We start from the raw sequence: 22,399 nt of genomic DNA, 5'->3' as shown, positions 1-22,399 counted from the left end.
CAATTAGGCCTCAGTTAATAATGAGAAAAATGAAGACAAATCTAAGTCACAAAGGGGCAAGAAGACTATAATCGAGATGACGATTATGAATTATTACTGAGTATGAAAACTCTGATGGTATCCTCTCCATCTTCTCCTGCATCTTAAACTACTACTGCTACCACCACTGTTTCAGGTATGATTTTTGCCACTTCTTCTTCTTCATCATCTTGGATCATCAACTCAGGGGTCTTTGAGCATCTTACATGTAATAAGAGTTTGTTATATTCCATGTTTCTAGTCTACCAGACAAGTTTGTCACAATAGTCGACGGATCCCAAACCAAAGTTCTTGGGAAGGGACCCTCCAATGTTACACCATCACTTTTGCTTACTAATGTCTTATTTGTCCCCTCAATTCTCCTTAAATTTGTTGTTTTTTAGCTAGTTAACTAAATGTTTTAATTGCTCCATCACCTTTTCACTTCTTCTATTTTCCAGGATCTAACAATTCGTAGGCGATTGGCGGAGGCCATGAACAGGGGGGCCTTTATTACTTAAACTTGCCTCTAGTAACCGCAGTTTCCACTTCTCAAATAGAATCATGATTATGGCACAACCGATTTGGACATCCATAAGTAGCATCGCTTCAACATTAATTATTTCCATCTTTGAAAACTTTATCTGTTTTAAATTGTAAAGTTTGTCAGTTGAGAAAACTCTAGAGGACAACATATTCTCCTCGAGCTATACTTAAAGGTGTTGCTCCCTTTTTCATTAATTCATTCAGATGTATGAGACCTTTAAGTATCTCAAACATATATCAAGTTAAATTTTTTTTTTCATATTTAAGTCCTTTCATGCCATGGTGTCCACTTAGTCTAGGAAAAAATACAAGTGTTTCGGTTCGATAATGCTAAAGAAAATAGCATTATCCTTTTTTTTAGGATAATAGCATTATCCATCAAACATCTTGTGCCAACACCCCTCACCAAAATGGTGTAGCCAAAAGAAAATAACGAAATCTCGTCGAGGTAGCCCATGGCCTACTATACTCTATGAAGGTGCCCTACTTTTACTAGCCTCATGCCATTCTTATAGCCTATTTTCTTATTAATAGGCTGCCAACCTTTAGTACTTAGCCATAAATTCCCATACTCATTGCTATTTCTCGATGAAGACCTTTTCTCTCTTCCTTTGAAGGTCTTGAGTTGCACATGCTTTGTTCTTCTCACATCCCCTCAAAAGAGTAAACTTGACCCTAATTTTCTTTAGTGTATTTTTTTGGGTTACTCAAATACCCAAAAAGGTTATGTCTGTTATAATCCTTCTTTTTTAAACTTAATTGTTTCTAGGGGTATTACCATTTTTTAGGACACATATTTTTATTCCTCAAAAGATGTTCCTTCGGGTCTTTCATCAATTCAAGCAACTTTGAAGCCCGTTGTGCCACATGATGCAAATGTACTTCAACCCCCTGAAGCATTGGCCAACACCACATCTGTGGAGTTTACAGATCCCTCCAAGGTAAGTCCGTCTTCCCCTGTTGTATTTGGCCTACAGTTTGATACTCAGTCCATAGCTATATGGAAGGTACCTCGGGCTTGCACTAGGCCCTCCACTTCTCATCCTATATCCAATTTTGTTTCTAACCATCAATTGTCTTCTTCATGTTATCAATTTCTTGCATCTATTTCTTCCATATTTGTTCCATAATCATATCAAGAGGCTCTGAGACATCCAGGATGGAAGGACCATGGAAAAATAAATGCATGCATTATATGAGAATGAGATTTGGGGCCTAGTTCATCTTCCTCCCGATAATAAACCTATGGATGTAAATGGGTTGTCATTATCAAGCACAATTCATATGATTTTGTTGCTCACCTCAAAGTCCGACTCGTTGCAAAGGGGTACATTCAATGTTATGGAGTGGATTATGTGGCAACATTCTCCCCTGTGTCTAAATTAAACTAGGTACACATCTTATTATCTCTAGTCGCTAATTCCTCTTGGTTGGTATATCAATTGGATGTAAAAAAATGATTTTTTGAATGTGGACATTAAATAAGATATATACACACACACACACATCAACTACCTAGTTTGTGGTTGAGGGGGACTCAATATGCATATTGAGGTAGTCTTTATATGGGCTTAAATAGTCTCCTTAGGTTTGGTTTGACAAATTAAGCTAAGCTATGTTGCGATTTGGATTCAGTCGGTGCTTAATAGATCATTTTGTCTTTATCAAGAATATCTTAAAGGAAAAAGTATTACTTGCAGTTTATGTGGATGACATCGTCTTAACTAGCAGTGATGCAGACAACATAAAAAAAGTAAAAGAGAAGATAAGCAAAAAATTAAAATGAAGAATCTTGGACTTCTAATATTTTTTTTAGGAATTGAGGTATTCCAATCAAAACATGGGATTGTATAATACAGAGAAAGTATTTTTTTGATCTACTAGAGGATAGAAGGATGATGAGGTGTCAACCAATAGACACTCCTATGGATACGAATACAAAGTTATGTGCAAACTTTGGAGAAGATGTTAATATAGGTAAATATCAAAAGTTTGTTTACCACAATGATTAAACCAGATATATCATATGTAGTAAGTGTGGTGAGTCAGTATATGCACAAGCCACAACTTACCCATTGGCAAGCCTTGTAGAGGATACTGAGATATTTAAAAAGAGTTTCGGGGAAATGGCTTCTCTTTAAGAATCATGACCACTTCAACATAGAAGGTTTTTCAGATGTAGATTGGGCTCGATCACCTGATGACAAGAAGTCTACTTCATGGTATTGTACCTTAGTTTGAGGTAACATGGTTACATGGAGAAGCAAAAAGCAGAATGTATCTAGTATAGAAGCAGAGTACAGATCTATGACCCACATAGTCAGTGAACTTCTATGAATCAAATTTCTTACTGAGTTGGGATTCTATAAAGGAGCTTTTATGGAATTATATTGTGACAACTAGGCGGCATTCATATCACTTAAAATCCTTTCTTCCACGAGAGGACAAAACACATTGCCGTAAACTATCACTTTATACAGGAGAAATTTCAGGCTGGTCTCTTATCTCTCAAACATGTTTCATCACATGGACAAGTGGCAGACATTCTTACGAAACCATTCACATTCAAAATTTTAACCACTATATGTTGCAAGTTGCGTATCTATGGTGTTTTCTCTCCCATAGCTTGAGGGGGAGTATTGGAAGACATCTCGAAGTGACATCAAAGTAAATACCTCCCCCACGTCAAGGAGGTGGCAATGGAGATAATTAAAAGGTCTTCTCATGTAATGGATACATGTTTATGTCTTCCTAAAGGTTTGGTAAATATATCTCCCAACTGATCTGAAGACGTTACGTAAGGAGTTACCACTTTTTCCCACATAAATGCATCTACAATGAAATGGTAGTCAACTGCTGATGAAGTAGGTACATCCAAAATTGCAATAGGAACATGACCGTCTAAAGGAGATTCAAGTGATACATGAAGCTCAGTAGATGATGAAAAATATGGAGTATGTTCAAAGAAGGACACATCAGCTGACACATATGTCTTCCATTGAATAGAATCATAGTATTTGTACCATTTTTGTCGATTGAGAATATCACAGAAAAACACATTTAACAAATCGATGTGACAACTTATAAATTAAAGTTCCAACATATGAAAAAAACAAGTACATCCAAAAATAAGGAGCCACATCAAACAATTTATAATTGGGCTTTAAAACCTGAAGAGGAGCTTGACCACTCAAAACAGATAAGGGCATACAATTAACCAAGTAGCACGAAGCTAAAATTGCATCTCCCCAAAAAGATTTAGGAACATTCATATGCAATAATAGTGTCATTGTAACCTCAAAGAGATGTTTATTTTTACGTTCAACCAACCCATTTTGTCGTGGGGTATAATGGCAGGACGTTTGATGGGTAATACCATGAGACACAAAAAATACTTAAAATTTATCATGAAGATATTCCAAACCAATGTTAGCATGAAGCACATTAACAAATGCACCAAATTGATTGTTAATTTCATTGAAAATTTTGAGGAATACATCAAATACTTTAGACTTCTCCTAAGTGTATAGGAGATACACCCAAGTGACTCTACTGAAATCATCAATGAACAACACAAAATACTTAAAACCAAATGGGCTAAGAACCTGACATGGACCCCATACATCAAAGTGGATTAATTCAAACAACTTGGTGCTTTGACTAGAACTAACTAAGAAACTGGTGCAATAATGCTTGTCCAACTGACAAGATTCACAATTCCAACTAATAGGATTCACAATCTCGACTGGCAATGAAGGAAAAGATTGGCACAACTTAGTTGGTGAGGGATGTCCCAAGCATAAATGTTACAAGTAAAAAGAATCTGTAGTAGTGAGAGCTGCAACTTGAGAAAAGGATACATCAACCAACATGTAGAGCCCCCCTTCTTATGTCCTAAACCAATCACCCTCTTCGTCTGCAAGTCGTAGAAAACACAAGAAGTAAGATAAAAGGTTACTGAATAGTTTAAGGATTTAGATATATGACTCACAAACAAGACATTAAATGGAAATTTTGGTACAAATAAAACATAATCTAAGGATATTTATGGAGTGTAAATTGTACCCTCCCTTTGAATGGGAGAGGTGGATCCATCAACTAAAGTAACTCGAGGATATGAATGCGATGGACTAATGGACAAAAATAGGGAGGGCATACCTGACAAGTGTATAAAGGCTCCTAAATCAATGATCTAAGAGGGGGAATGAGACACATTTAGTGCATTTAGACTTGTACTAGTCATCATGGCACTCGTTGAGGAAGGAGTCCTGGTAGTCTGAGAAGCAGTAGATGAAGCAATCAATTGACCCAGTCGCTGTAATAACTGCTGAATTTCCTCATAGGATCCAGTGTGTGTGGAGGCATCCTTATCTGTGACTATAGAGCTGCCCTAGGCAGGCTTACCAAATTTTTTCCAATATTTCTCATAAATATGATTAGTCCTACCACAATGAAAATATTTTCGATCCCCCTCGAAATTTTGGCCCTGACCACAAGTAGAGTGAGAGTGACCTCTACCTCTATTATTAGCACCATGAAACTGACCATCATGCTTACCAATAGAAATTTGAAGGTTAAGAGCAACTGCTTCTGAGAGAGTTTCACGTAACTCATTCTTATTTACAATTGCACCTTCAACTCGAAGAACTTTATTAATGGTTTGCTCAAGGGTAGTCATATCCTCATTGACCAACAGCTAGGCTCTAATAGCATCATACTCGGGCTCCAAACCATCCAATATCAGACTACTTAAATATGATTTTCTTTCTTATGGATGTCTTCATCATTCCTAGTAAAAGGATAAAATGTATTAATCTTCCCTTCATCTCAATGATAATCTGTCACTTATGTACCTCCACGCTTCATATTAAAGAACTTTACATATAACTCATAGATCTTTGACAAATGACTTTCTTAAGACAAAATGGAAGCCAAGGTAGTCCACATTGCCTTAATAGTACTGCAACTCAAAATTTGGATTTCATACTGTTGACCAACCAGGTCATTACTAAGTTATCTTTTGCCACCCAATCTTTAGTTGCAGGCACTGATGGATCATCGTTTATATATTTTACCATTCTTTTGGCCCTCAAATACATCAAAACTGATATGGACCAGTTTACATAATTCAATTTATTCAACCGAATTGTAGTTATCTGAATAGACTGAGAGAATTTCATAACTGAGCTCTCAATAATCCTCTCGCAACAACCCGTGTACTAGAATTAGCCATTAAATATCACCAAAGGGAAATACTTTCCCTAAATTCCTATGCTTGTGCAGTTAAGCAGGCCCCACATCAAATTAAATTAGGGTAATTCAACACCCAATTCATTCGATTTTGAACCAATAGTGATCAATTTCAGCAAATGAGACCACAAAACGATGAAAAAATGACCTAATTGTAAGAAACCAGGATAATGCAAGCTATATGGAGGATGATGCATGTATTGGATTGATGATATAGGCATATTTGGAAAACTTTCTTAAATTGGGATTATCAAACACTTCTAAATCACAACAATCAATCAAATAGAAGCAATAATCATTAGCCACTAGGGTAAGATAAGCACAAAAAAAAGGGCAAAATTGAAATTTTTACTTTACTAATGTAAAAATCTGGAAAAAACCTTCAAAGAGATTGTCGAAAATGGAGAGAAGATCCACAAAAGGAAATCCCACTCAAGACTTGCGCTATTGGTCTGATACCATGAAAAATATGTGATTTGGGGAGAAAATAGAAAAAAAAAAAAGAGTTTTGGAAGAGGAGTAACTTTGTTGCCTTGGAATCCGAGTCTAAAAGGCCCATCCAACTTCTTTATAATCAGGGTTTAAGTGAAAATTTACAGAAGGACAAAAATATCCCACAATACTAAAAATTACATATCACCTAAAATACATATCTAAATTGAATAAAAATTTAACTAGAGATAAAATAAGACATTCTCTATCTAATAGTCATACTGTAAGAGAAAAATGTAATGTGAAAAATAACCAAAATACTCCTAAACTTGTATTTTAACTATAATTTTGGATCAAACACTTTCGTACATGTACAAGATTCAAGTGAAAATTGTCATTGCATGTTTTATTATTCACAATTTTATACGGATATGAGATCGCAAAGATGAAGGACGATGTAGAATTTGGATAAGATCAAGAAGTAGATGAAAATGCTTGGAGGAACTAATTAACTGACATAGTCTCAATATCAGAGAGAGGATAAATGAACAAACTGACTTAGCTAACCATTTTCGTAACAATATAGCAACTTAAATGTGGAACAATATGTAGAGTAGGTTTCTTAGAAATGTATATCCTGGAAAAATATTTTTAGTTTTTTTGGTATATAAATTTTCAATTAGGGGCACTAATGAGGCTTAAGTGTACTTTTATGTACTTAGGTTCCCACAATTTATAGCCACCTTAGGACAATGGATAATGGTTCCCGAGTGCTGCTAAAAGAGAGGGAGCGAAGAGAGGATTGATAGTGCCCTTAGGACAATGGATCAGGTTCAATGCCTGGATTTTGTAAGAGTCATTAATGAATATGTTTATTTACGAGAAAGTTATACAGCTCTCTTTCATGAAAAAGGAACGGTAACTGTTTTGGGAATCTGATAAATATGATGGTTTTGTGTTCTAATTCTGTGCAGCGTACATCGTCTCCAAGTTCAGACAACAACGTACATTACAGTAATTAGGTCGCAGGTAGCCCGGTTGGACACGCATAACGTAGGAGCAAAGGTAAAGTCGTTTTCCTGCTTTTCGCCTGGCGTTGGTAGGCAGCTACCACTCGTCTGTCCCCTCCTTCCTTCTCTCTTTAATCGAAGACTCGAAAGATCGAACACACGGTGGTCTGTCAGTAACGGAAGCCGAGACCGCCAAATGAAGCTACAGCAAGGAGCTCACAATATTCCCGTGCCACCTCACCTACCTCAGATCCTCCAAAACCCTTTCGGTGCGTCTCCCTTCCGTTATTTTCAAATTCGTTGGGCAGTTGACCTAAATTTCCATCCCACCTAATTTAGAAAATACACTGAGACGCTGTTCCTCGTTTTCAACGGATGGGGATTGTCCTCCTCGCTGATATTTCTATTCTTTTAGCTTTGTGCTGTTTCTTTTTTTTCTACCCCTGATTTTTTGGTCTACGATTCTCTTTGGACATTGATTCGAAGTGAAGTAGAAGGGAGCTGTGATCTCTGAAGATGGGGAACTCGTTCGGATGCTCTGCCTCCGGCGAGAGGCTGGTTTCAGCTGCGAGGGATGGAGATTTGGTTGAGGCTCGGATGTTACTGGAATTTAATCCTTGTCTCGCTAAGTATTCGACCTTCGGTGGCCTCAATTCTCCTCTTCATTTTGCCGCTGCAAAAGGCCACAACGAGGTAATTTTCTTCAATTAGTATTTCGTTCTTTACTCGAATTTCATGTTTGTCTAGACCTCATTTCTGTTTCGTTCTAGATTGTTTCCCTTTTGCTTGAGAATGGCGCGGATGTTAATTCGAGAAACTATTGCGGGCAGGTGTGTAGAATTTTGTTATCGTCTTTCATTTAAAAAGAGGTTAAGTGGTACAGACTATATGAGAGTTGACGTAAGTCTGATCATTTAGTTGATTTTTTCTGTTTGAAGACGGCTTTGATGCATGCGTGTCGGTATGGTCATTGGGAAGTGGTCCAGACTCTTATGCTATTTAGGTGCAACGTAAGTTTGCTGTTCGTTCTTCCAATTTGGTCGTAATGATCTGTTATTTGGTCACTGTGTGAGATGCTAAAATGTCAATAATGCAATCCTTCTTTGTTAATTTTTATCAGGTTACAAGAGCAGATTACCTTAGCGGCAGGACAGCTTTGCATTTTGCTGCGGTTAATGGGCATGTGAGATGTATAAGGCTTGTAGTTGCTGACTTTGTTCCAAGTATTCCATATGAGGTGCTAATTTCTAAGCCTATTGGTGAAAGAGGTGACAATTTTGTGAAGCAAAAATATGACCAAGCGTATGTGTTTTTTCTCTGTGCCATTTCCTTTCTTGCATATGGAGATTTGTGCTTTTATTTTTGTTTCTTTCTTGATGCTTCAGTTGATTATAACCCTGGATTCCCATTGCAAGAAGAGGACTCTCTCTATGGTCCTTGGTATTTAGAATTCTACTCTCTTTCCTTTGCACCTTCTTACTTCAACTTTGTCAAAATTCAAGTACATTGATGGGAGTGAAAAAAAGGAGAGGATGTGGGAGAACAGAGAGGAACTTGATATCAAAGAGAGTGTGGAAGAGAACGGGGTTAGGGTTCACCCCTCTCTTCTCTATATAACATAAACTACGATGAAGATTATAATTATGTCTCCACTTCCCCTTAGACCCTAGGAACTAAAATTCCAAGAAAGATACTTCTAGAAAATTCAAAAAACTGATTAAACTCAAATTATATCTACTAATACTCCCCCTCATCTTAGATCATATGATTTAGCTTGTTACAAATTAACTCTCATCTTATTCCCTCTATAATACCCTACTGGTATTCAAAATGCACACTGAGTGGGATGCTTGTCTTTGCTATATGACTTTGACTTTGGTTGCACTATCTTGAGTTTACAAATGTAAGACAGATTCTTGGACTAAGCACCATCAACACCATAGACTCTTACACCGTAACTTGATCAACACCCACACTTATTCTATATCTCCCCTTCAAGTGACTGTGAATGCCTACCTTTGAACATAATAGATAGTTTCAAATTTCTTTTGGCATTCAACTTGTTCCAAATCACCATGAATAGCACACCATCTCAATGAATAGCATTCATGTTTTTAAGCTTCCAAGAGAACATGAAACTCGGAAGTCTTTTTTTCACCAAGTTGCCATAACAGTGTATAAAAATCATTTTTTTATGAGGTTTTTAATTTTCAGGAGGACGGTTTTCTCTTTCATCTGCTGTAGCTTCAAGTATGAAATTTTGATTCAACTGGCATAACTGAAGCAACTCTCAGTATGCTGCTTCTTTTGCTTCTAATATCTGTTTATTTTCCCTAAAAAACAGTAGCAGAGGAAAAGACTTGAAGAGTATCTAGATTGTAGACAGCCAAAACTTTCTTTTTAGCAAAAATCATCTTATTGCTGTTTTCAAGAAAAAAAAGGTGCATACTACTACAGTATGCTCTTTGGGGCACTTATCAGGGATCTGTTCTGCACCAACTGAGATGGCTAGCATAGTTGCAGCAAGTCAATCCCATGCAATACATTCATTAAATCCAGCTTACTTGAATCTTTTTGTTTTCTCTGCTTTCTCTCATTTTACACTGGTAGTTGTTTAGCTATCTTAGCTCATACTCAAGACTTGTTTACATTACCTTAAATATGTTAAATAGTTCAAGACTTAACTACTTGTGCCACTCAACTTATTTGCAGTTCAGTTGGCTCTTTTTTTTTTTTTTTTTTTTTTAATTTGTACATTTTTTTATGTAGTTTTGTCGGTTCTTGTTATTTGTTTCCACTCTCAAGAAATTTCTTTTGTCGTAAATGATCTTTGTAAAAGGGATTGCATATTTTTGTTCCTGCAGTGCTCTCTCCAAGTTTGTGAATAGGGCAGCTGATGGTGGTATTACAGCACTTCATATGGCTGCATTGAATGGGTACTTTGATTGTGTGCAGTTGCTACTGGACTTACATGCAAATGTTTCAGCTGTCACATTCCATTATGGCACATCAATGGACTTGATTGGTTGGTATTCTTTTTCTTTTTCTTTTCTTTTCTTTTCTTTTTGTTGTTGACTGTTTTGGTTAGTGAGGAATTTCATTCCATTCCACTATTGCCAGCATTTCTCCTTCTATTTTTTTGTTAGGAGCTGGAAGTACTCCTTTGCATTATGCTGCCTGTGGAGGAAATCTCAAGTGTTGCCAGGCAAGCTATTTTCAGTTAATCATTATATGAGAATATCTAGTAAGCTCTAATATTCTATTAGGCTACTTTGTTTAACCTACAACATACCATTTCCACTTGGCAGATCCTTCTTGCAAGAGGTGCTAGTCGGCTAACATTGAATTGCAATGGGTATTTTCTCCAACTTACTGCCTGGATGAAACTTGTGTTTGTCCTGTTATTGTTTCTCTTCGCTTATGCTGTTTCCTTCTTTCTATTTTCTTGTTTTTATTTGTTTCTTTAATATCTATTTGACTAATATACTGGATTTTGACCTTTGTCAGGTGGCTCCCACCGGATGTTGCTAGAATATGGGGACGACATTGGCTTGAACCATGGCTCACACCAAATTCCAATCTTAATTTACCAATGTTTCCTCCCTCAAAATACCTCTCATTGCCTATGATGAGTGCACTAAATATAGCAAGGTACAATTATCTGAACTACCAAAAATTGGCTTCTTTTAGATATTTCATTAGATAGTTATTTCTGTTGATTGCCATAAATTGTGGAATAAATTCACAACATTTATGGGTGTTCGGCTAGAGTAAGTTCTGAGAAGTAATTCATTTTTGAGCCAACACCTACTTAGTTGAGAGCCAGTACCCATCTTGATATCACAACTATGAATCACAGCATAATTGAAAGTGTTAGAGGCAATTGATGTATGTAATTTAGAAGAGTTTGGAGTTCTAGTTGTGCTGGAAGATTAGGGAATTTATGCCCGACATTTTAAAGCACCATTAGTAAGTTTCTTTCTCCTATCTTTTTGTGGGTATTAATTCTTCTTCAACCAAGCAAAAAGTAGATAAATTGCCTCTTTGTTGTGCATCATCTTAAACCATATGTTCCTTACTAAATTTATCCACATCTGTATTTTTTATTCTATTTTTTATGTTTTAAGGGTTCTCTCTCTCTCTCTCTCTCTCTCTCTCTCTTAATAACAATGAGAAAAGGGTTCTATAGAGAGCTCCAGAGGGAGGCAAGTGTACGAGCAAAAGAGATAATGAAGTTAAAGCGAACAAAAGAGTATCCCAAAAAGAAGTAGCAAGGAATGTTAGGGGATGTAATCTACTCGTTTGACCTTTTGTTTTAATAAAATTCAGCATCATTTAAAAAAAAAAGGAATGTTAGGGGAGTGAGCTTCCTACAATGAGTTGCTATCAGGAAACCCCTCCTTGGAAAATATATTATTGATGTTATTGGCACTTCGAAGGGAGTGCTTCCAAGAAACATTCACATTTCTATGGGAGTCCACACTTTTATCAAAATACATTACAAAATGGTAGGGTGGGTGCTTCTCCCCATTGAATTGATGATGATCAAAGAATACCCTTAGCAATTAAAAGGGCAGTGAATCTTCCCATGTAGAGGTGAATGCCCTGTAGAAGGGCTCCTACTTCGTCATGGTAGTGTCTTCGCAGCTGAATGGAGCTAAGTAAATAAGGAGGATGTTACTTGAGGAGTCTCTGTTCACACACCCCCTCCAACAAAACCCATATTGTCTTGCAAGCTACCATCAAAATTGAGCTTTAAGCCACCCGTGCATGAAGGGATTTAGGTGACAGGGTTGGGGATTATGCAGTCCAAAGAATTGATTATTAACATCTAATGTTTCCTTATAAAAGCATGTAGAAGATGGGAGTGGTAAGCACCTAGCCAATACATCCCAAAAGACCGGCCTGGTAGAAGCGGAAGACATAGGTACTTAACCCATGACCATAACAAGGAGGTGTTGTGCAGTTTATTCGCTCAAAAGAGCAGATAATTAATAATGCCTCTAATGGACTTTTGCTTACTTTCAAAGGTTTGTCAATTTCTTTCCTTCCAAAAATTCCAAACAATTGCAGGAAAAGGTAGCACTACCAAATTTTTCTATTTGTTTTTACCCACTGAGTAAATTATCTTTTCTTGGAAGAAGTGAAGTGAGGCGGGTAGGTAGTATTGCAGGCCAAACTTAGAGAAGAATGCACTTCATTTCTCTCCTAAGATGGGGCAGTGGAAGAATAGGTGATCCATTGTCTCTAGAGCATCACCATCATAGAGCATGCAATTTTGGTCTGCGATATTACTTCCCTTTCTATGGAGCTGATCCTTTGCCAGTCACCACTGGAAATGATTGACCCTAGGGAAGATAAGGAGGACGGGGGGGGGGTGTGTGGAATGTTGTTTGTTTCTTGATGGTTTATGGAGTATTTTTTTTTTTTTTTTTGTAAGTCATAGCCACAAAGTAAAACATACTTGGAGGTTCTCTAGGGTTTGGTGGGATATATCCTTTTTGTAGAATCTCCACTAGCCTTTGCAACTTCTCATGTTATTTAGGAATTATGCTATAATGTGGCCTCTTTGGTACAACAAATTCTGTGACAAAGTCAATTTGATGTGCTATGTCTCTAAGATATTAACTCGTGACAGTCTGGCCAAAGGAGGTTTGATACTTCCCAGTCTTTCCTGTTATGGAACTGTAAGATTTCTTTTATAAAGACAATGAAGCAAAATCCAATATAATCCATTTCTCGTCCAAAGTTCCTTTCATTTGATTTATAATATGGTGGCCCACTTGGAGGAGTCATACTTTATGGACAAGAGTGTTGTAACATTATTTTTAAGCCATCCTTCCAAAAGCTGTGAGAATTGGTCCTTCCATTGTGAACAACTTGCCTATCATATTACCAAAGATGTCCCGACAATACATGCATCCATCATAAAATTCTTCGTTAAGTATTTAATTCCAATGAAAAAACTGACCATACACTTCTTTCAAACTCTGACTTCAACCCCTTTTTTAACCAGTGTAATGTGTGTGGTTTTGGGTGGGGTTCTGTGTGCAATTTTTGATTTTGGAAAGCTTCTTCAGATGTGTCATTTTCACTACTGCCACCATCGATGATGAACGAGCAAATTTTTCCAGCCACGGTACTTGTTGAACCGAAAATGTTGTTCTTTACCAATCATCAATTGACTTGGAGTGAATAAACTCCTACTAAAAAGGACCTTTCTAATACTGCCTCACCATTGTGACTTCTTAATCATAATATATTTCACCATGTGATTCTTCAATATCATACTCCCCATATTCAATTAACGCCACCTAGTTGCTTACAATTATTTGCAGTATGACCACAATCAGCACGATGAAAGCACTTTATGCTTTGTCCCTCAGGTCGAGACTCATTAGAGTTGTTATTCTTCAAATGATTAGCTCTTGGAGTGAAATAAATTTCCTAATGGGGCCTCTGGTTAGTAACAATAGGTTCTTTGATGAATCTTCCTCCACCTCTAGCCCATTCTCTTTTCATATTGCTAGCAATTTTAGAGGCTTCCACTACACTTATAATTCCTGGTGTGGTCTTGAGCTCATCACATAGCATAGGTGTAAGGCTTCCTATGTATTGAGAAAGTATAATATCCTAAGCTCTTTTAGAGCATTTCTAGCTAAGAGTGTACAAAAATGATTGGTGTATATTCTTCTACACTCTTGTTGCCTTGCCTAGCTCTTGAAGTTGGAGAAGTAAGGTTTGTGTATGGTCCATAGGAAGAAATTCCTTTTTTATCTTTTCTTTTGTTAATTCCAAACTTCTAATGTTTTCTTCTCCATCAAGTTTTAGCATCTTCACCAATCTATCCCACCAAGGTAGAGCATGTCCCTTAAGTCTTAATCCATCTAAAGGCACTTGTTCACCTTCTGGAACCTTTGAAGTCAAATACTTTGTTTATAATACTTAGCCAATCTACAAACACCTCAGGGTTGCATTTTTTCCTTGAATTTTGGAGGCTCAAACTTCAATCTATCATTCCAACTCCTACTTTGCTAGCTTTGACATTCATCTTTTAATTTCGTTTTGGAAATTTGTCGAACATCTTGTATGCTAGCATATTGAGCCGTCTGAGACTCTTCTTCCCAAACTTCAGTGTATACCTGACATGGTTTGACTGGTTTATAGCCATTGGAGCCTTACCTTTGGTTCTTATCCAAGGCAAATTGAAATTGATTAAGACATCCTTGTCATTTTCTCTTTGAAGTTCTGAAACTCAGTTTTTATGCGACTTTCCTTGCTGTCTAAGGTTTCTAAGGTTCCCAATGGAGAGTTAGATTGCTTCATTCCAGTGTTGGACTTTCCTAGAATCTTTCCATGTTCTAATTTCATGAAAATCAACCACCTAAACCTTTGATACGAAGCTAATGTGGACATGGAATGAAAATTTACCCTAAAGACCAAGCATGCACATCAGATCCGTAGGGAAAACAGAAACCCAGGAAGTTTGCACTTTAATTGGATTCTGACCTAGAAAGCATTGCTATAATTTTGTCCTAGGGATTGTTTATCCAATCTAAACTCAAAAGGAATTGAGATTGGAGCAGAAAAGGCAACAACTTTTATTTAAAATTCGTAACTGAACTGTGTGAGAGGTCTTAGATTAGGGTATTAAACCCAACAACCTCCTATTCCTTTACAAAATGTCACTTTTGCCCATCAATTAAGTATCCCCTCTAGAATTATAAAATGCTCCTTTTAACTTGATAACTAATCCATCTATCTCATTTAAAAAAAAAAACTAATGAACCTATCAGCTAAGAACTTAAAACAGAAATAAAGACATAAATAACACTACCAACTAAAGATAAACAACCAAAATTTTCTTTGCTGCAGGAAATTAACTCATTGCATTTATTAGCTTAATATAAAGGGAAAAGATCTAAATATTTTAAGCTCGAGAAGCCGAATTCTTAGCAATGAGATCATCTAGGCATTACTTTTTTTTTTGTGAAAAGGAGGCTTTACTTTTTTGAAAGTTGAATCTTTTGAGGTTCTTCCTCAAGTTCTTTAAACTATTCATGTTCCACCTCTTTTCCTTTTGACATTTCATACCCCACCTCATACTCCTTATTTACCTCTAGGATTGCATCACCTCCCAATACAGAAGGGAAAGGCTGAGGAATGTGAAAAACACTTCAATGCACCCACGACTCTAGTGAACAAGGCAAAAAGAGTTAAAGAGTCATTTCTTATTTTGTAAAGCTAGGATTTTGATCAATTGTCTTGTTGGTTAGAAATTCCTTCATATACTATTAGAAGGGCCTCTATGCTCGTCATTTTGTTAAGATCTCCACTATGAAACAAAGGGTCATTTGCAAACTAAATCAAGGGTGCACCTTGCAAAATGTCTATGGAAGGTGGCAAAAATATCCAATCCCTATCTCCAAGGGTGTGGAATGTAGTCGGAGGGCTTGCCTAGCAATGTTGAAAAAGAGAAGGGAGAGGGGTTCTTTTGCCTAAGAACTTTGGAGTTCCCCTAAGGAACTTTTTTTTTTTGAAAAAAGTGTGAATATATTACTGAGACAGAATAATACAAACCTTACTAAACAGGAACTTCCTCCACAAGTTCCCCTAAGGAACTCATTTGAACTATTACTTGTTATGCTCGAAAGTACTTATTATGAGATTTTTTCAGGACGGGAATGCAAGAGTAAGGAGATACATGCATTGAGAAAAGGGAAAAGAGAGTGTTAGATTTGTTCTTATCAACATTCTATTTATTAAGTTTATTCCACTTAGAATCATACTTCAAGTAAAATACTCAAGTCTCAATTACACCCAACTTAAACTTACCAAATTAAGACATTAGGAGACATAAAACCAACTAATTACTATAAAAATATCTTGTGGACATCCTCCTCTTCCATACTTGATTTGTATTCTACTTTCCTTGTTTGAACAACTTCTACTAGTGAGACTTCCTCATCCATGAGACTTTGTTTAGACTCTATGAGGGTGCTTATTTTACGCTTCCCCTCAAGTTGGAGTTCATTATTGCATCTTGCAACAGAAAAGGTTTTCTTTTTCTTCAGTTAGCCTCACTTTATTGCTGATTGAGAATAATTCTTCATTCTCTATTCCCCCTTTTACTTGGATGCCTTTAGAGAATTTGACTCTGGTCTAACACTAGTCAAACTAGATCTTAGATGAGTTAAGAGACACTGCTGAAACACAAAGGCAGAATCGCCCACGTTCAAGGGTAGTCTACCCACTTTTAAGGGTGAAGAAGAAACTAACTTGACTTGACTCAAGCTGTTGGGTATACTATTGCACCTTCAGGTTGTGAGTCTATAGGCCTTGCTTAAGTGATGAATGCTGGTGAATTAGTAGAATATGGGAAGCCAAACATTTGTAAAGACATAACTTGATCTACACACATATGCAAGGACTACCAATGACCAGGTTGACCAAAAAAACTTCATAATTTACCAGCTTTAACACCAAGAAGGGCCAGATATAAACGATCCATATATGAAAGGTGACTCAATGATCTATTTAATCTATTTAACTTACAAACCATCATTGGTCATACTTATGATAATCTATGCAGAAACTTCTTACTTTGAAGTCTGACCAAAATTGGCTTCCAAACGTGAATTTGGGATGAAAACGGTATAGGACTAATCAGCACTCTCTAACATTCAACAACAAGCTCATGCTACCTATGATGGTTAAAGGACAAAGTTACCTGAAACAAGCAGGACTGATAGAAAATTCTTGCTTTGAAATCTAACCAAAATTGAATTCCTAACATGAATATGGGAGGAAAGCAGTATAGAACTAATTGACATCTTTAACATTCAACAATAAGCTCATGCTACCTACGATGGTTAAAGGGCAAAGTTACCTGAAACAAGCAGAATTGACAGAACTCCCCATAAACCATACCTGTGATGACTGCAACCCATAAGATGTAAAAAGAAGGGGGTCATAACTGTTTGGGCATCATCTCTGCTTCAGACACCAAACACAAGCATCACTGCCTTTTTCAAACTTGAACATTGGAAACAAAATCCAAGAGTGACATCTTTAAGGCAGCCGTGAGTAGTGACCTCTAATTCAACGCAACAATAGGCTATTTCTTTGGAAAGAGGCATCCTAATTGGTGAATAACTCTTTAGTGTTGCTCTTCTCACAACAGACATCTAATAGGAAACTACAATTTGGATTCTTCAATGCTTTTCAAAAAAAAGTTGTCTAAAATAAAATAGAATCTGTTGTTAAAGGATGTGAGAGACTTCCGAGGCAAGAAAAAAAACCTAGAAACTTCAAACTGCAAACTCAAGACAGACTCTTCTTGAGTGAGAGACTCCATACTAGACGTTAACTAACATGTCAAATTTCAGACAACAACCTTCTTAGCCAACAAGCATAAGACTGCTGCTGAGGACTACTTCATGAAGTAGAACTCTTCCTCAAGTCTTCTCATCTTCAGCTTCGCAAGCTGAACGACTAAGGAGAAAAATTGGGAGACTGCCTAAAAGATAGTAATTACTTGCTGTTGTCCAAGACAGGCTAAACATCATTGAAGAATACCTGCAAATTCCATAAATGGTCGGATATAATAAGAGAACCTACGATTGTTTTGCCTGGCAGAAGAGTCCTAATTGCACTTAAACACCTAAGATCCTCAAGGACACTTAACATCTTTCCATGATTTAGACAGCATGAGAAGAAGAGATAGTAAAAAGAACTCACCATAACAAAGAGAGGAGGGACTCTTTACACAGAATCGGGAAGTCTTAACTCTTGAAGGACCAAAATTCCTTGTTTTCACAACTTAACGTGCAACAGAACTCAGACTAGGAAAGAAGCCAGAGACAAATCCTGAAAAGACTGGGGACTACAAACTGAAAAGTAGGACAAAACACTAATAGTAAAGGACACTTTGACACTTATCTTTTTTTTTTTTGTGCTCCTTTTTCATTTTTCCCTTCTTTCCTTCATTTTTTTCTTTTTCCATGTCAGGACCGACACTTCAATTCCATGTGAGATTTCTTGATAAGAAGAATGCAAGAGAAATGAGAAATATGAATTGAGAAAAGGGAGAAGAGAGAAGCCTTTGATTTGTTCTCTCACACATTCTATTTATAAAGTCTATTACACTTAGAATCATATATAAACTGGACTGCCCAAGTCCTAATTACACCCTATTTAAATTTACCAAATTTAAGGCATTAATAGACATAAAAAACCAACTAATAAATAGAAAGGAATCTTGTGGACGTCCTCCTCTTCTATGCTTGCTTCTCTTGTATTCTATTTTCCTTCTTTGAACAACTACTTTTAAGACTTCCTCTTGCATGAAACTTTGCTTGACTCTATCAAACTGCTTCTTTCACAACTGATAAGTTTCATGATTAGGACTCTTAACTATAGCTTATAAGAACTAGAAAAAGGATGATGGGACAAAAGCCACTTAGATCTTTGCATCCTCTTTTGTTGGGTTTACTGCAACAAAAGAAGCTCCCATCATGCTACAATTGATGCCGTGCTCGACGAGGTCATTGCACAAATTGAGGATGTCCTCTCAGTGGAAATCTCAACCTTTCTTGTAGAAGTTTGCATTATATCTATCTCAGCCAGGAGCCTTTCTTGAAGGGAGGAGGTAGGTGATTGCAGCTTTTTGTTAAGGAAGATGACTATCACATGAAGAGAGATCGCAAGATGGAGGGATGGGCAGCGGCCCTCTCAAGCTCTCATCCTTGTAAAGCTCTGCAAAATAATCAATCAATGAGATAGATATATCCAAGGAGTCGGAGGTGAGAGAGCTGTTGATTTTTAGGGATGAAATGAGATTTGCACGAGAGTGAGAAGAAGCCGCTGAGTGGATAAGGCTAATGTTTGTGTCTGCATGTGAGCCACTTAAAGTGGGCATGTTGCTTCCAATAGGTGTCCGCATGAGCAACAATCTCTTTGAGGTTGAGCTTGAAGGCTGCACGTGTTGTTCCTGGTCAGAGAGGGGCCTGAGCTCCTCGTGGCCAGATCTCAAATACAAGTGAAACTTTCTTGTTCTTGATATTTCTGAATGTGCTCTGGGCTTAGCATCTGAGTTTTTGTTTGAGAATTTTGAGGCTGAGGGAAAAACAGTGACTGGGTGTGCTAACGACCATCAACTAATTACACTAGTTCCGCAAAAGGGAGGAGAAATCTGCCATTTTAAACCAGAAATGTTAAAAAATCTGAATGACTGTGGGCTAAGGTAGGGTTCACTGTCAAGGCAGATAGGCTGGTGGTCAGAAGTCAGAATTGGGAGTGAACGACAATGAGCATTTGGGTACAAATACAACCGTTCAGAAACAGCAAGGAATTTGTCAAGTTTAGACAATATGGAAGGGGGCTGACTGTTTGACCATTCGTAGGGGACACCTGAGGTTGAGAGATCTTGGGGATTGTTGTCATTGATGAAGTCTGAAAAGTGCTGCATGCAGGTGGTGAAATTGGTAGTTGGAGACTTCTTACAAGGAAAGCAAGTGACAGTAAAATCATGTCCCAAAATCTGGAGCTGGTCCCACCTGATCAAGATTGTATTCAGTTCCAGCCAAAAAATCATACTGTTTCCGTGTTTATCATTTGTCTTTAACTAATGAATATGCAAAAGGTTGATAAATCAACTTTTTTGCTCGCATGATCTTAAAACATATGCTCCTTGTGTTATCTACATCTGTTCTTTTTATGCCTTAAAGAGCATTTTGGTTCAGAATTTTTATTTAGCTCTGATGTTGTTCTCGGTAATGCCAACTTGCTGGCATATTGTCATCTGCAGTGCACAGTGTGCTTGGCATTGGTACAATGCTGTCTGCATTTGTTAAAAGCAAAAACCATATGCTGTAGCATTTGAATTTTGAGGTCATGTATATTTCCTTTTTTTTTTTTTGTGTTAAAAATGCAAGTCCTAGTTGTTTTTGTAGTGGGGGAGACGTTTGGAAATACTTCAAAGTTCACAATAGTTACGTCACTTGACAGACTGGAAAGAACTGTCTTCTGCTTCTATATTCTAATTTAAGGTGTTATTAGTGGAACTAAGAAAATCACTGCTCCTTAATAGAGAGTTTCATTAATTTTAACTTGTATCCAGAATGCATTTATCTTTTTTTTTTTTTGACTTGAACGTACGTGTGTTATCTTTGGTGTCTCTATGCAGGGAATGTGTGCCCCAATCCTTGACTGCCTCATCTGATGATAGTGACATCTGTGCTGTTTGCCTGGAGAGAGCCTGTTCTGTGGCTGCTGAAGGTGTGTTTCTTTTTTATCTATCCAAAATATGAATCTCCTTTAGGTACATTTAAGCACTGATGACATAATACTAGCTGATGCAACATGAAAATAATATTCTCTTGATTTGAGTGCTGTGCCTACCAAATTGATATAATCGTTATGTACATTATTTGTGGCAGTTCTATTTGGCTCTCATTTATTTGATCATTATGTTTCATTTTAGCTTATAAGTGTTTATATGTTGCTCACTGACAACAAATTCTGATGTTTATGTGAGGGATTCTATTGCTTGAAGGTGTCTAAAGTTTGAGAGATGTGGTTCAATTCAGTTAGGAATGAAAGCAAGTGTGACATTCTCTTGTATTTAGAGCATCATCACTCAAATACGGTTTTCTAAATAGCAAATCAAGTTAGAAGAGTTTTACAGTCCATTTGTTTTCTCTATTAGGTTGTGCACATGAACTGTGTGTGAGATGCGCACTGTACCTCTGCTCAACCAGCAACATAACGTCTGAAACAATGGGCCCACCTGGATCCATCTCATGTCCTCTCTGTCGTCACGGTATAATCTCATTTGTCAAGCTGCCAGGTTCCCCTGTGAAAGAGCTCAAATTGAATATACCTCTTGGACTCTGCAACCCATGCATGCTTCACACTTGTGGTCCAGACCCACCATCAACAGTTTGTAGATCCGAGTATCGGAAAAATCGTGTTGCAGCAGTTTCTTCAGAGCTCTTTTGTCCTGTTTCTTGCAGCCCATTCCCACTGGTGAGCATACCTTCATGTACATGTAACAATGATCCATGCGCATCCCTAGAGCCTCCGGAGGTTGAAAATCAAGATGAATCTAATTCTCCTAGGAGATCACAGAGCATTACAGGTGAAGAGGAACAAAAACTTCAAGGACCAAAATTGGAGAAAACAAGCTGTTCTAGTATGTTCTGGAATAGAAGAAGTTGTCACAGAGAGCACCAATGCAACTCAGAGATAAATGCTTGAATTTTCATGTTGCTTGAGAGTGCATTTTGCATGTGATATCTGGAAAAGGATGCGCAGCCACTGTTTTCTTCTTGAAATGCCAAATTGAGCACATAAGTAGCAAGGTCTTGGTTTAATGATTGTTTTCGCTTTCATTGAACAAGTTGGCGGACACGGCGTGGGGCACTGGTTCAAGCAGTTTTCACCACCTTTGGGCAAGGGTTTGTGATATTTTTCTTATTTGTATGTAGGATATGTAGGCCACCTGTAATTGAATGTTGTTCCGCAGAAAATTAACAGTTTGATGAGATACAAGTTTTCTCTCTATCGACCAATTCCGGCTTTCAAAGAATGGTTTACTACTTTTAAAAAACTGACACACATAAATGTAACTCATTGTCAATTCCTAGTGCATTTGCAGTACATTTTCCCCTACTCTTTGTTTGCTCTCGACTGCAACCATGAAAGACCAGTAAGGCCCAAATACTCTCAAGAGTACAGATTCCTTTAAATTCAGAAGATAGAACTCCTGCAGGTGTCCTTCATGAAATCCTGAAACGCAATGTTTTTCTCCTCAAAGACGAGCAGATGTTACTTCATGGAAAATGGAAACTATAGTCATGAGCGATCGTGTTTGGGTACGAGATTTGGTCCTTTGGGTGGATCTCTCGTTTTTAATATAAACAATCCTCTCAAGGATGTCTGAAATCTAAATTATTTTATTTTATGTTAACTCCTTCCCTCTCACATAATCTATCCTACAATTGGAACACTGATTTCTTTCTTTTCCATGAAAACCCCCTTAGTGCTGCTTAGCCTTCAGTAACTAGCATCAATCATATCCAGCTTCTATCAAGTACAGACTAACTGAAGTAAAAGGAAGCTAATTCATAAAACAATGAACC

The 22,399-nt window shown here is 37.2% G+C and overlaps 1 protein-coding gene across 2 annotated transcripts; it reads left to right on the top strand.

The window, feature by feature from the left end:
• The first annotated feature begins 7,255 nt into the window (after positions 1–7,255).
• Positions 7,256–21,821, top strand: LOC137933982 (E3 ubiquitin-protein ligase XBAT33-like). 2 transcript variants are annotated; one of them, XM_068778143.1, is made up of 11 exons: positions 7,256–7,525; positions 7,748–7,949; positions 8,027–8,086; positions 8,195–8,266; positions 8,377–8,558; positions 10,121–10,281; positions 10,403–10,461; positions 10,565–10,611; positions 10,764–10,907; positions 20,443–20,534; positions 20,965–21,821. In XM_068778143.1, exons 2-11 carry the CDS (start codon positions 7,773–7,775, stop codon positions 21,513–21,515), a joined length of 1,545 nt encoding a protein of 514 aa, XP_068634244.1. In that variant the 5' UTR covers positions 7,256–7,525; positions 7,748–7,772; the 3' UTR covers positions 21,516–21,821. The 2 variants fall into 2 exon arrangements, with proteins under 2 accessions (XP_068634244.1, XP_068634243.1); XM_068778142.1 differs by having other exon boundaries at positions 7,743–7,949.
• Positions 21,822–22,399: the final 578 nt, after the last annotated feature.

This window comes from Aristolochia californica, unplaced genomic scaffold (assembly GCF_029961685.1).
Source record: "Aristolochia californica isolate CCGP_79_NKW_82.1479 unplaced genomic scaffold, dmAriCali1.0.hap1 SCAF_6, whole genome shotgun sequence".
Classification (NCBI taxonomy): domain Eukaryota; kingdom Viridiplantae; phylum Streptophyta; class Magnoliopsida; order Piperales; family Aristolochiaceae; genus Aristolochia; species Aristolochia californica.
This window is presented reverse-complemented; position numbering and strand designations above follow the sequence as displayed.